Source organism: Fukomys damarensis, unplaced genomic scaffold (assembly GCF_012274545.1).
Source record: "Fukomys damarensis isolate Sample0158 unplaced genomic scaffold, DMR_v1.0_HiC HiC_scaffold_15, whole genome shotgun sequence".
Taxonomy (NCBI): Eukaryota; Metazoa; Chordata; class Mammalia; order Rodentia; family Bathyergidae; genus Fukomys; species Fukomys damarensis.
The window spans coordinates 59,959,433-59,974,163 of record NW_022900927.1 but is presented as its reverse complement, the minus strand read 5'-3'; the positions used below and the strand labels follow the sequence as shown (position 1 = coordinate 59,974,163).

The following is a 14,731-nucleotide window of genomic DNA, read 5'->3' as shown; positions in this document are numbered from 1 at the left end:
CAATGCTTTCTTTCAAGTAATTCACAATTAAATGGGGATAATAAGGCACACGTGTGTGTGCAAGTGTGCATGCACCACAAGCACACTTTGTAAACTCGTTCAGGATAAAGATAATGATAAAAATAGTAATAATTATTATTTTTATATTCCATTCACTGGCAAGCAATTAATTTATCCAGATATTGCGCTTCCAAACTGGAACTTATTTTGCCAACTTTTGCTGATAAAGAAACTGGGGATTAATAAGATTATGTGACTTGCTGAAAGTCACAAAGCTTGGAAGTTGCAGAGTGAAGACTAAATATATATGTATTTGACTTCAAAGCTAAATTTCTTTCCCAGTATGCCATTTCTCATTTCAGGTGTATATGAAATGCCATAATACACATTCACATGAAGAACAGTACAGATACATAGGAAAGTGACATTGTTTCTGTTTGTAGGATATCTGGAAAGTTTTATGTAAGGGTGGTACTGTATTTTGAATCCATAGGATTATAAGAAAATAATAGCAGAAAGTCTGTTGTTTTCCATTGCACAGATAAGGCAAGTGAGGCTGACAGTTGTCATATCTTCTCAAAACTGTACAATTAATAAGAGGAAAAGTTGGAATTTGAATTGAGCACTATTTAATCTTAGAGGCTACATTCTTAACTAGTAACAGTGTACTGTACATATTAGATGGAAAATATGAATAGAAGCATGAAGCATTATTAGGCAGTGGTAAACAATTGCACTTGATTGGAATATGAGATGAGTATAATGAAATAAAAAGAAAGGCCAAAAAATAGTTCGACCATAAAACCTTGAAGACAGATTAAAGAATTTGGACATTATTTTATATGTACTCGGAAATAGAAATTTATGAGAAGGGAAGAGACATTGTGATAGTCACTTTTCATTGCTGTGACAAAGTATCTGACATAAACAATTTAAAGGAGTAAATTTTATTTTAGCTTGTGGTTTCAGAGGTTTCAGTCCATGGTCAGCTGCTTTTAGGCCTGTGGCAAGGCAGAGACATCATGGCAGAAGGGCGTGGCAGAAAAGCTGTTTACCTCATGATAGCTAAGATGCAGTAAGAGAGAGAGAGGGAGAAGAAGAAAAGGAAGGAAAGAGGGAGGAAGGGAGACAGACAGAGTCAGAGAGAGACAGAGAGAGAGAGAACGCCAAGCGACAGGGCTGAGGACAAGACATACTCTTCAGATGGCGCTGCCAGTGACTCGCTTCCTCTCCCTGGGCCCCACTCCTAACAGCCCATTCAGCTCTGCGTCACCGTGGATTAATCCATTGATGAAGTTAGTGCCCTCATGATCTAATCACCTTCCCAGCACCCATCATTTGGCAACCGCAAGCCCCCAGCACATGGCCTTTGAGGGACATTCCAGATCAAAACCACAACACGCACAAACAGATTTTATTTTTTTAAGAAAGAAGGAACTTGAGGAAGCTCACAGTATGACTGGGTTTAATAATTGCAGGATCATTAACAAAAGTGGAAAAGAAGTGGAATGTTGATCTAAGTAATATTTATAGCTCTCAGCCAAGTATGTGATGGTTTATAGTACTTTGCTGTATCATCGTTGAGGGACAAACCATTAACAAATTGTGAACTGGTGAAGGGTGCCTCGGATCGTTTTATCCTTGTTTTTGTGGACCATACTGATGGAGCATTGTATATACATGCTTTTGTTAGATTAAGATTTAGACCGCTCAAGATTTTTCTTTTTCACGGAGAGGATCTGAAGGAGACAAAATGCACTGTAATCATCACCTTTTATTACTGATTAGGGAAACATGTATTTATGAAAATACGAGCTGCTCTGTACTAAATTACAGAAGATTTCAGTGGCTGTCACAGATGGCAAAATGTTCTGAGAAGTATCTTCATGTAGCAGAAACGCTAAAAATATACCTCTTCTTTTAAGCTGCAACTACATCAGCTTGGCTTTTCTTTATATTGTGTTTTGTAGGATATTGTGCCAAATGAGGGGGTCACATAGTAGTGGTTAAGGACAACTAAGGTCTACAGTCTGGAATAAGTCTGGCAGTCTGACTTAATGTTTCTTTTTCTGCCACTTATCAGCTGTGTGACCTTGGGATTCATTTGACGTTTCTGTGCTTTAGTTTCCTCATTTATAAAAGGATATTTTGTGGATTGAAATAATTAATGAAAAACAGTTCTGTCATTAAAAATTGATTATTTAAGTTCTTAGTATAATGATTTTCATAATGTTTGTACTAGTTTATATTCCCACTAACAAGGTAGAAGGGCTCCTTTTCACCACAGCTACACTAGCATTTGTTATTCGTTGACTTCTTGATAATTGTCTTTCTTTCTGGTATAACATGGAATCTTAGCATTATTCTAATTTGCATTTCTCTAATGGCCAGAGATAGTGATCATTTTTTCATATATCTGTTGGCCATTTTTACTTCCTATGAGAAGAATCTATTCATTTCACTTGCCCATTTCTTGATGGATTCTTTTATTCTGGGTGATCTAATCTAATTTTTTTGAGTTCTTTGTAAGTCTAGATATAGTCCTGTTTTTGGAATAGCTGGCAAAATTTCTTTTCCCATTGTGTAGGTTATCTCTTCACTCTGTTGTTTTCTTGGCTGTGTAGAAGTTTTAAAATTTTATACAATCAATCAAATTGGTAGATTCTTACTGCTATTTCCTGTGCAATTGGAATTTGGTTCAGAAAGTCCTTGCTTGTACCTATGTCTTCAAGCTTTTCACTTATTTTATCTTCCAGTATGTTCAATTTCTGTGTTAATGTTAAATCATTGATCAGTTTTGATTTTAGTTTTGTACATAGTGAGAGAGATGGGTCCAGCTCCAGTCTTCTGCAAATAGATAGCCAGTTATCCGAGGACCATTTGTTGAATAAGCTGTCTTTCCTCAGACATAGGTTTTTTTGGCCCCTTTGTCAAAGATCAGGCAGCTGAAGGTATCTGGGGACATTTCTGTGTCCTCTGTTCTGTTCTACTGATCCACATGTTTGTTTTTGTGCCAGTATCATCCATGCATCACTATTGCTTTGTAGTATAACTTGAAGTCAGATATTGTAATCACTCCTGCTTTGCTGTTGTTGTCCAAGATGCTTTTGCTATTCTGGATCTCTTCGGGTTCTATGTGAATTTTAGGACTGATTTATCTACTTCTATAAGGAATGCTGTTCAAAATTTTGACTAAAATTGAATTGGATTTGTAACAGTTTGAGAGTATGGCCATTTTGACAATATTGGGTCTGCCTATCCAGGAGAAGGGACATCTTTCCATTTTCTCTTCCCTTCCCCTTCCCCCCTTCCCTTCTATTGACGCAAGGCCTTACTATGTGATTCACTCTGCCCTTGACTCACAACAGTTCTGCTTCAGTCTCCCAAGTGCTAGGATCACAGGCATGCAGCACCACTCCAAGCTCTACCATTTTCTGATGTCCTCTTCAACTCTTTTCAAGAGTGCTGTAGTTTTCAATGTAGAGGTCTTTTACTTCCTTGGTTAGGTTGATTTCTGAGTATTTAATTTTGCTTGATGCTATTGTGAATGGCATTTTTTTCATAATTTCTTTCTCGTTAGGTTCATTGTTAGTGTACATGAATATTATTGATATTTTATGTGTTGATTTTGCATCCTGCTGCATCGCTGAAATTGGTTATTAGTTCTAAGAGTGTTTTGATGGAATTCTTTGGCTCGTCTGTGTAGAGTATCATGTCATCTGCAAGTAGTGATAATCTGATTTCTTCCTTTCCTGTATGCTTCTCTTTTATTTTTTTCTCTTGCTCAAAGTTTTGGCTAGATTTTTGAGTACTGTGTTGAAAAAAGTGGTGGATTTTTACTCTCTCGGGCATTAAACTCCAAAATGAGTTTTGGACGGGACAAAGTGTGTTCACACCATCCTAAAGGTAGCTTTTTGTACAGAGACTCGTGTAAGCCCAGCTGTCCTGTTTGCTAAGGCAAATATGGAAAGGAGCTGGGAAGGTGGAGAGTTGTCTTGCTGTGTACAAGTTTAACTTCAGCTCCCGCTTTTAGAGAGGCATCTCTGTGTTCAGTGTATATAAAGTCTTAAAATTCATAGTCCCCTTGCTTCAACACCTCGGGGAAATAAACCTCTAGTTTCTTGCCAGTGGTAAAGGTTTGGTTTCCTTGTTGAGTAAGAAGGTGTGTGGACAGAGGAAACAGATTCCTTCTGATAGGTTTCTGTTCTGGGTTTGCCCAATCTAGCACCTTTACTGATAGCCGAGCCCTCCAGCTCTTCTCAATTTAAGTTGGATACACACTACCTCCCCACCTTTTATCCAAAAGCTACTCATCCTTGTCTAGAAGTTCTCTTGTTGCTCACTAGTCACATCTCTCCTGTTGTCCTTGTCCTTGTGGTTTAGACATTTTAATAAACCTTTACTGTCACTCTAGTGGACTTTGATAGGTAATAAAAGTAAACGTGTCTGGTTAACATGGAAGCATTGTTGTAAATTTTAAAGTATCACCCCTGTCATATTATGATATAAAATTTTATGAAGTTTATTTTTGGCAGCATAGTAAAGAAATAGGCTTTATTAGCAATTCCTGTTTCATCCAAGTAATTTGTGCCATCACCTAACTGTATTTTCCTTTGCTTTTATGTGTAAGCTTAAATTCTTGATAAATCATAAAGTTTTCCTTATTTATTGCTATTCAGATATGTTCTTATGTCATTATCATGCTCTAGTTTTCATTACAAATGTCATTGTTTCATGTCTTTCTCACCCAGGTTTTTTAACATAAGTTGAACTGTATGTATTTCTTGGTCAGTCACATGGCACAGTCAGATAACTGTGCCTAGAAGTGAGCACACTTTTGCTTGCCAAAATACAGCACAAATATTTATGTAATTTGATGTTAAGATATCTGAATAACATTGACATAATATATTGGTATAATATAACTTTGATTTCAGAGAACTTCATCTACAATAAATTTGTCACCAGGAGAAGTGGAAGAAGAAGAAGATGATGATGAAAACACTTGCGGGCCCTCAGGACTTTGGGAAGCATTAACTCCTTGTAATGGATGTAGGAACCTTGGCTTTCCCATGCTTGCACAGGTAAAGGTTTGCTTTTATTAAGGTACAGTAGAACTTAAAAATAATTGCCTGTGTTTTTAAGACCAAATAAGACCTTCAAAAATTCATTTATCTTGTTCATTTTGGAAATTTTCTTTAGTTAACTTGCTGTGGATGAGTGTGGATGTGTAAAGACATATTTTACATAATTTTTATTTAAAAATGCTTGGTTGAGATAAAATTTGTCACTTTATAAGGTTTTTGAGTACTCATGATCCAGAAATAAGCTATTTAAAAAATAGTAAAAGGTTACAAGGAAATATATTAGGACTGTGTGTATATATACATATATACATACATATGTATATATGTATATATACATATATACATACATATGTGTATATATATATATTAGTATAATGGGAACATTATAGAATAATGTGTGTGTGTGTGTGTGTGTGTGTGTGTGTGTGTGTGTGTATATATATATATATATATCCTACCGAGGGTTTTGGAGTATAATAAAAAAATGAAAACAGAACACTAAAGCACTGCCCATAAGTTTGAAATCATTTCATCATTTCATTAAGTCAATTTTAATTCTGTCATATTAACTTCAAATTCCTCTTGTGAGTTATGGATCATAAACCCTTGGAGGAGTTGCAGAAAAGTGCAAAGTATTTGTTCGGAAATTTTGAAGGCACAGTAAAAATCTCTACACAAGATGAAAAGAAACTGAATACAAAAGAATATGATATTAAAAGGTCAGTCACATAAAGCATGGGTAGAAAAAAATGAGCTAGGATAGATAATAATTCCCAGTAATTGTTCAGAAAAGTGTTATGTCTCAAAATTTTTTGCTTGCAACAAATATGAAGCCTTTGAGTTGTCTAAGAAATCATCATTTTCCACATGGCCTCATGTCAGAGTCTTAGCAACTCAAATGCCAATATTAATTTTTTTGTAGGACACTTCATAGGTTATTCACATCAATCATAGTACTTGAAAATTTCTTCATCAGACTTTTAAGGTAGTTTCTTCTTATATTTACAGAACTTTTGGCAATATATTTGTAAAATGGAAACATAATCCTTTGATTCTCAAAATCTGTGGCCTATATCTGCACATTTCCTTGTATATAGTCAGAATAGCTAAGCTCATCAATGAACAGTATTATATTCTAAGGTTTCATATCTCCACTTAAAGTTTTTGCATATAGTATAGATTTTTTTGCCCCATATATACATGGATAAAGTGTAGAGAAAACTAACAAGCATAAGTTTAACTTTATTAATATACTCTTATGTTGCTGTTTTACAATATTGAATATCTTTACATACTTTTTCTTTAATAAAATTAATGTCTTTATAAGAATATATATTTTAACCATTACTTTGTTACAGAATAAAAAGTAGACTTCTTTGAACAAAATAAAATATAAAGGGCTTTTACTCTAATCATTGCATTGCTCTGCTGATCTAAAAATCATCAATAATATTATTACATCTGGTTCCTTAGTACTAATGTTTGCATTTGAACTTTCAAAATTTTAATCTTATTAGGTTTGCTAGTGACATGGTTTTGTTTTATAATTTTTTAATATTAGATTTTTATCTTTAGCTTTTTTTTATAAAGACTGGTATTGCTTCAGTAAATTTATTATTTCCTCTGTTATTTTAGATATTTAAAGGTTTTAGTAGTTACATTTACCACAAAATGCTTTCTGATATATAGCTTTTTTTTTTTTGGTACCGGGGATCAAACTCAGGTCCTTGTACTTGCAGAGCAGGCCACCCGCTGAGCTAAATCCCCGGCCCTATAGCTTTTCTTTTGCCTTAATTTGTGTGTGTGTGTGTGTGTGTGTGTGTGTGTGTGTGTGTGTGCGCGCGTGCGCGCCCATAGTTCTGTTGTATAGTTTTCTCAACTATCAAATTCATTTAAATTCTCAAAGCTATTTTTGGTTTAATATATAATTTCTATTTTATTTAGGATTTTTAAAAACCTAAATTACAAATGTGGCTCTAAATTGATTTTCACTAGTTACCTCATTTTTGTAGGACTTTCCATTGAATAATAATTCATATTATTTTCATATTTCATCTATATATTTTGGATTCACTTCTATAATCTTGTTTATTTCTCCTTTCTTAATATGTAAATAGTATGACTCAGTGTTAACATTATTACTTTGTGTTATACTCTGTGTTATACTATTAGCTTACTTGAATGCTCGCTTTACACAATTTATATTTTATAATTACTAAGTCAAGTTTAAAAAGTCTACCTTTTAAGATTTTATATATCATATATATATATTAGGTTGGCCTTGAATTTGAGGTAATCCTCCTGCCTCAGCTTCTGGAGTGCTGGGATTACAGGCATGCACCACTATGCCTGGGTACTGTATTCAATACAGAAACTTCATGTGAAATAGTCTTTTTTTTTTTTAACTGGATTTAATCTAACAAACCATGAGCAAGATTTTTTAACTAACATTCTTTTAAGTCTAAATTCTTAAAAATGTATATCTGGGATAATTACTTGTGTCTTCTTTGAGGTATGTGTTTATTTATCTGCCACATATGTGTGTATTTTAATTTCAAAATAATATTGAGAATTTTATAGTTTTACAATTAAAAATATATATACATAAATATTTACATATATAAAACCTGAAACATCTTTGAGCTTGTCTTATTTTTTTAGTTTATTGTTAAGGATTTTCTGGATATATGATTCAGCCATTCACAAATAGTAATTTTAAAACCTAATTCTATTATTTACTTTATTTCACTTAATATTTTGTATATTGCTTGATTTTAAAAGATGATCAAATATCTGTTGTTTTAGAATTTTAAGAAAACTGTAATCTAATAATAAGATCTAGTGGTAATGTGCATCAGGATTTATAACCAGAAACAGAGGGAAACAATATGCACTGAAGAAATTTAAAATTGAAAGAGATTGATTTAGAGAAACAGTATTTATATTGAAGAGTTAGAGAAGAAATACAAAATGTGCAGTGCATTCAGTGACTAGTCCAGGACTTCAGTGTGGAGAACATACTACTTGACTATAAATACAGTAAGTTCCTTCCTACAAAGAGCTTACAGTGTCATTGTTTTAGAACCTTTTAAAGGAGTCACCAGCATGAAATGAAATTTCATTCCATAATAAACAATTTTTACTGTAAATATTTAAAGAGTTTTTGAAAATTTTCATTTGCAATTATTTGCCCCAAAGTAATTCATGAATAGATGCATTTTTCTCAATAACACAGCCTTAGAATTTACAAAACTAAAACATCCAAACTGAGATATTTTTCATATTTGAAGACATTTTTTTCATGTTTTAAGCATTTTTGAAGACCATGAGAAATCAGCAAGGCATAAGACTTGTGTGTATAAGCTTCATGGCAGCCCATTTCCTTCCAGTCTGCCTACAGGAGTCTGGGATCAGTGCAATTAATATAATTCTATGTAAATTTTTATAAACCAGATTTTTAAGAATGAAATAAATTATTTGTACATTAATAGCTCTTACTTTAATTGAATCCAATAAATATTTATCAAATATCTTTTATATTCAAGGCATAAAACCTTCAGGATATATGAATATTATGGAAAAATATAAACTTAGTTGGGAGCCAAATTATCCATACATCTGGTTCCTGATGTATCATTTTTAGACTGAAAGAAAATGTTCACTTGCAAAATTAGAACATCAATCTGATTTCCAATTTTTGTCTAGATTTTGAAGTGATCCTGTATTCAGATCTCTGTTTTCCTTTGTCTGATGCTAAAATCAGAACCAATAGGCTAAAAGATGGACACTTTGGAGTTCATGCTTATGAATATATTATACCCCACTCTATCTTTTCATTATGATTAGACTGAAATTGCTACAAGAAATCTCTTTCAAATTCATGAAAATTTAGATTTCTAAATGGCATCAGGCAATTAAAATTCTTTGGAAATACTAAGATTTAGCATCAATAGAGATTTTATAAGTAATTTCAAAGCAGTTAAATAAGACTTAAGTTGGGCAATAGAGTAGAAGGGCAAATGATTCAGGCTACTTTAGGAAATATGATGAAACTCAAGTTTGTCTCCCAACTGCTGACCCTAATAATCACTGTCATTTACACAGTGCCTGCTGTGTGCTAGGTATTCACGTGTCATTCCTCATTTTCCAGGTAAGCGTTTAAGGGAGGAAATAGTCAATGCTATGACTTTTAAAAACAATTTTATCAGACCATTTTCCTGGTCTTATTTACATTTTTCCTGTTGGTTGCTTTTATTCCTGGGAATATGTTGTATTTTCCAAGTTTTAAACTTCTCTTTTTTTCTAATATAGGTTGATATCTTTGAGAGTCACCTTGAACATTTTATTTTGTCTTCTATTCATTTACTCACAGATATCAAGTTAGGGGAAGTTAAAGAAAGGCCAGGGCCTGATCATAAGCTGCCATTGTGTTATTGTTACTTTTCCTGTTTTTAGAGAAAGTGTTACAGCAGAGATTTTGAGTTGATCATTTGTATTGTGGTGAATGGCAGTGCTTTCCTCCTCAGTCTTAGACAACACGCACCTCTGCACCATGAGTAGTACAGGTCTTTGAGGCTCTTTACTAAAGAGGTAATCCTGCTGGCGGGGGGCCAGCTGTTTTCCATCCCTCTCACTCATGTGGACTTTGCTCTGAAAGGCTGAGATGAGCAGGGTCTGGGAAGTAAACATTGACTTGATTTTTCAATGGCTTGCCCCATAACCTCTGTGCTCACTGTCACCATGTTCGTGCTGCTCTCCTATGAGCGGCTAGCAGCCCCTGTTATGTTTGAAATTTTTTTTAGAAGACAAGAACACCCTTGCAGCCCATTCGTTAAGACATGTGGGAAACACCTACTGTGGCCATGTTGGCTGTGCTTTCTCCTGGACCTAGGAAGGCTGCTCTGGCCAGCGCTGTTTTTCTCCTGAGTTTATAGACTTGTTACAGTCATATTCACAGGACTTTCCATGATGCTTTTTGTCACCAGTACTCCTGCTGTTACCCTTGTCCCTTTACCAGGTTTTGTGACTGCAGAAGAGTACAGACTCTTGAATGTAGTGTATGTGGAAGGCACATTGGATTTATTTATCCCCAGAATAACCAAAATAGGCAGCCCCAAATAGTTCAGCATTCACATGAAGGCCCTTGATCCTGACTTGATCTTTATCCGTTCCAGAGACTTTCATGTGCCTGGAGGGAGAACAAATAAGTGATGTAAAAAGATAACAGCAGCAAGTTTCCCTACTCTTTCTGTAGGTAAAAAAGAAAAACATGATTGCATGTGACATGTAAATAAAAGTCATGGGGAGACATTATGTCTCATAGCATATCAGCCTACCTAGATCAGGGTAGAGTGCACTCAAGAATCAATTGCATAGTCAACATGCTGTGGATGGTATTGCAGCATTGGATTTGAAGTGCAAAGCTGCTGACAGCAAATGAATCTTTGAAATTCAGATTTGGGAAGCATTTTGGAGAAACATGAGAAACAGTCCCAAAATGTCACGGCCTCCAAATGGAGGCCTATTTGGCCTTGGGCCCTTTCAAATATGATGCATTTTCCAGGTAAGCCTTAGCTCTAAAGGTTGTGCAGATCTGTGGGTGCTGTTCCCAAGCATCCTGGCCCATCTTTCAATCTCTGTAAAGACTCACCCCGCGTTGTCTTCTTCCTCAAGTACAGCTATGTTTATTGTGCCCCTAATGAAATGCCTGAATATGGTTCTATGCTTCCACTGGTGTCCTCAAGATATAAACAAGGATTTTGCAGTGAATAAAAAAGATCTCTTTTATCTGAAGGGCACATAGATGAAGGTGTAAGGAGTAATCAGTGGCAGACTTGAGACTGAATTGTTTGTGAGTGTTATTTGTGATTATCTTCACAAACTTCAAGAGAAACAGCCTGATTAATTCTGAGGGCTGGTAGGCTTGTCATCTTGTTGCTAGGTGGGAGGCCACATCTGACATAGTCATCACAGATAGCAACTGACTAGGCCAGCAGCGTGGCCTCAGGTAGCTTAAGGCTAGGGCTAGTGCCATCAATCCCCATAGTCACCCTTTGGGCAGGATTGTGCATGTCGATCAGTTCTTCCTGTTTGCTGCTCTAGAGAAAGTCACTCTCAAACATCTGTGGATACCTGAATGTGGTGTATTCCCATGGAGGAGTTAAACATGCCCATCATGGGGCTGCTTTGTTCTGTGTAATACGGTGCACAAGCTGGCTGTCAAGACAGCTCCTAGGGGCTGCTGCACTCTCTCTAACACACTTTCAGGTGTGTTCTGTTTCTTTGGTCTCTCCAGCAGGTGGGCAGGTAGTTGTCTTGAGCAGGCTTTTTTTGTCCCAGCGTGATTGTGAAAATATGAGTAGTGACTGATAAGTGCCGGAGACAGTCGGGAAAATGAATACAGCTGGTGCTCCACCTCGTGCTTGAAACTGTATCAGCTCACAGATGTCAGAGCCCTCACAGAGGTCAGGATGTACAAATGTCAGCATTCGCTTGGGATGGAACTGTACTTAAAGTCTGACCCGCTGGTTCACAACAAGCTGTGTTCCCTGATTCCGTAACTTCAACCACCAATCACGTCAGTAGTCTTCTCCTGAGACTGAAGCATCCCACTCCCCTGACTAACCGTGCAGGGCTGCGTTAGCCTCTTATTCCTCGTGGCCTGTCCCCATCACACACACCCCTTTTTCTTTGTCATCCAGCAGCCCCTCCATGGGGGTCTTCATCCTCTTCCTCTCACCCCTCCCCTCTCCTTCCCCACCCACCATCCCTCCTACCATCTAATGATTTTAGTGCGTACCAGTAGTAGCAAATTGCTTTAAAAAAAAGCAGGCAAACTTCATATCAGGTATGAGTTTAAAGTGTACATAACCTGTGTACTCTTATCCAGTGCCTCTCATTGTAGACATTTACCTTAGAGACAATTGGCCAAGCTATTAAACAGGTTAGTACTTTAATCCCCAGTACCAAAAAAGCAAAAACAAAACAAAACACACACACAGAAAACCAGGTCAGTACAAGATGTTCATCAATGCTTATTGTAGCATGAACATAAGATTAATGTACATGAACAAGATGAATGTTTATAAACAAGATTCATATCAACAGAGGATTGGTTAAATAAACTAAGGAGCATTCTGTCATAGAATACTCTGCAGCCATAAAAATGATTTTGCAATTCTCTATTCACACGAAAAGAAATCTTTTTTTCCCCTAAAGAAAAAGAGCAAAAAACATTTTCATACCACTGATATAAATGTGACTCGGTTTATATAAAATCATCTGTGTGTTTTGGGATATGGAATTACATTCAGTGAAATATTTGTCTTTGGTACAATTTTTATTTTCTTCTTCATACTTTTGATTTTTGTTAGAAAAATTTTATTTCTATTACCATAAAAGGTAAAGCTATTTTAGTTAACAATGTCTCTTTTTTTTAGTCATAATAAACTTTATGTTTTGACCCACCCTCAAATTGCTAATGATATTTTTAAGTGTTTATCTAGACCCTGGCTATACAATGAAAAGAAACTTGAACATCATATTTATGCTCTTTTGTTTTCCAAACAAAAGGTTGTAAAGAAAACCTTTGGAGAATTGTGCCCATTCTAAACATTATCAATTCAATAGTTTATAATGTGAATATTGACATTCAGACTTTGTGATTTTCCAAACCAATTATTTGACCAACAACATTAGAATTTCTTTTATTTGCCCTAATAACCATAGTATCTAGCAGTCTGGCAAATGTACCTCTGTTTTCATGAATGTAATGAATTTTTTCTGAGATTGCTCTAGCTATTTGGAGAACTGTCCTAATAAAATGTGCTTTGATACTTGAGAAGCTCAAATATTAAAATAAAAAATCTACCTGGACGTATGTGAGAATAAGAACCTTTTTATATAAATGCAGCACTTTCTGATTGTTCTCGAGGCAGATTTCAATATTGTTAGTCATTGGGTATTCTTAGAATCATGCTCTCTCTCTTCTATTTTACAGTTTGGATTAATCAGTTAGCCTCCCTGGACTTTACTTTCTTCATCCTTGAAATTGAGATGATCCCTTAGGTATCTTTTAACTAAGAATAGTTATGGTTTTAGGATAAAGGTTTAACTTTCTCCCCTGTAATGAAACTACTAATACTTTGGAAATAATATGAATACTAATAATGAGTCAAGGCATTACTCAAATAGTAACAGCTCTGAAAATTGTGTAGTTCAATATGTAATTTTATTCTGTTGTTGAATTTCTTCTTCCTGAAACCTTTAAAAGAGCTCGTGTTTAAAATGTGGAAATGGCAAAGTGTTAGGTGGGTAATCGGGGAGGGCAATGCTTTAAACAATTTAATTGAGAATATGAGTTAAACAGAATTCAGTTAATAATGAATATGGCTGTGAAGACAGAGTAGTTTTTCCCTAAGTAGTCTACATCCTAATCTTTACAACTGTGGAATGTGTTACATCATGGCGAAGGGACTCTGCAGACATGATTAAGGGTCTTCAGATGGGGATATGTTCTGTGTTATGTGGGTTGGTCATGGTCTCTGTGAGAGGAAGGAAGGAGGCTGGAGTCCAACACATATGTGTGATGGCAGAAGCAGAGGTGGGAGGAGTGGGGCCATGGACTAAGGAATGCAGGCACTCTCTAGACGCTAGAAAACCAAACCATGGAACATCCTCTAGAACCATCAGGAGAACTGGCCCTGCTAACACCCCAACATTACCCAGTGAGAATTATTTTGGACTTTTGACCTTAAGAAGTATAAGAGAATGAATTTAAATTATTAATCTACTGAATTTGTGATAATTTATAATGGTAGCCCTCAGAAACTGATATAGATGTTTGGTTCCTGAAAATGAATTGCTACTGTATGAAAAACACAAAAATATAGAAATGGCTTTGGGATTGAACAATGGGTAGTTGATGGAAGAATTTTGAGGAGCATGATAACAAAAGCCTAGGATGCCTTGAAGAGAAATATGAATGCTAAATATTCTGATGACAGAAGTGAAAATATGCGTTGCCTTAGAGAACCTAAATTGCAAATAAACAGAGTGTAGAAACATGGATGTGAAAGGTATCACTGGTTAGGATTCTGAAGAAGTGAGAATGGTCAAGAAACTTGTTTCATTTTGAGAATACCTAAATGATTATTGATAGAATACTGGAAAACAGGTATTTCTGGTAAATACTCAAAAGAAATTGGGAAATATGTTACTGAAAACTGGAGGAAAGGAGATACTTTATGTAGAGGAGAAAGCTTGACCGAATTGTGCTCTACACTTACATGGGAAAAACTATAAGCGGTGAGTGTGGATATTTAGCTGAGGACATTTCTAAATAAAAGTTGAACGTATGGCTTGGTTTCTTCTTTTTGCCCATAGTGAAATGTGAGAGGAAAGAGTCAAATTGAGTGTAGAACTTTTAAATAAGAAACCAGCATATTTCTCAAACTATCCGGATCAAAACATGCTAAAGTTTAGAGAGTCAATGGCAAGGAAGTATGCCGTGAGAAAAAGTTAAAGGTATGGCTAGATCATTTTTCCTCATATCTCAGTGGTATAAAAAAATCAGATTTATGAATCACATAGAGAATTCTTTGAAGAGATTAGTCATGTAGTCTATATATATATATATATATATA

General features: G+C 35.4%; 1 protein-coding gene across 10 annotated transcripts in view; it reads left to right on the top strand.

Annotated features, from left to right (window-relative positions):
* The window catches only part of Anks1b (ankyrin repeat and sterile alpha motif domain containing 1B), a 1,036,613-nt gene that overhangs the window by 263,884 nt on the left and 757,998 nt on the right, over positions 1-14,731 (top strand). For all 10 annotated transcript variants that reach the window (XM_010629141.3, XM_033763852.1, XM_010629138.3 and 7 more), the window contains exon 9: positions 4,938-5,084. In XM_010629141.3, coding sequence (XP_010627443.1) covers positions 4,938-5,084 — 147 coding nt within the window. The remainder of the gene's footprint in view (positions 1-4,937; positions 5,085-14,731) is intronic.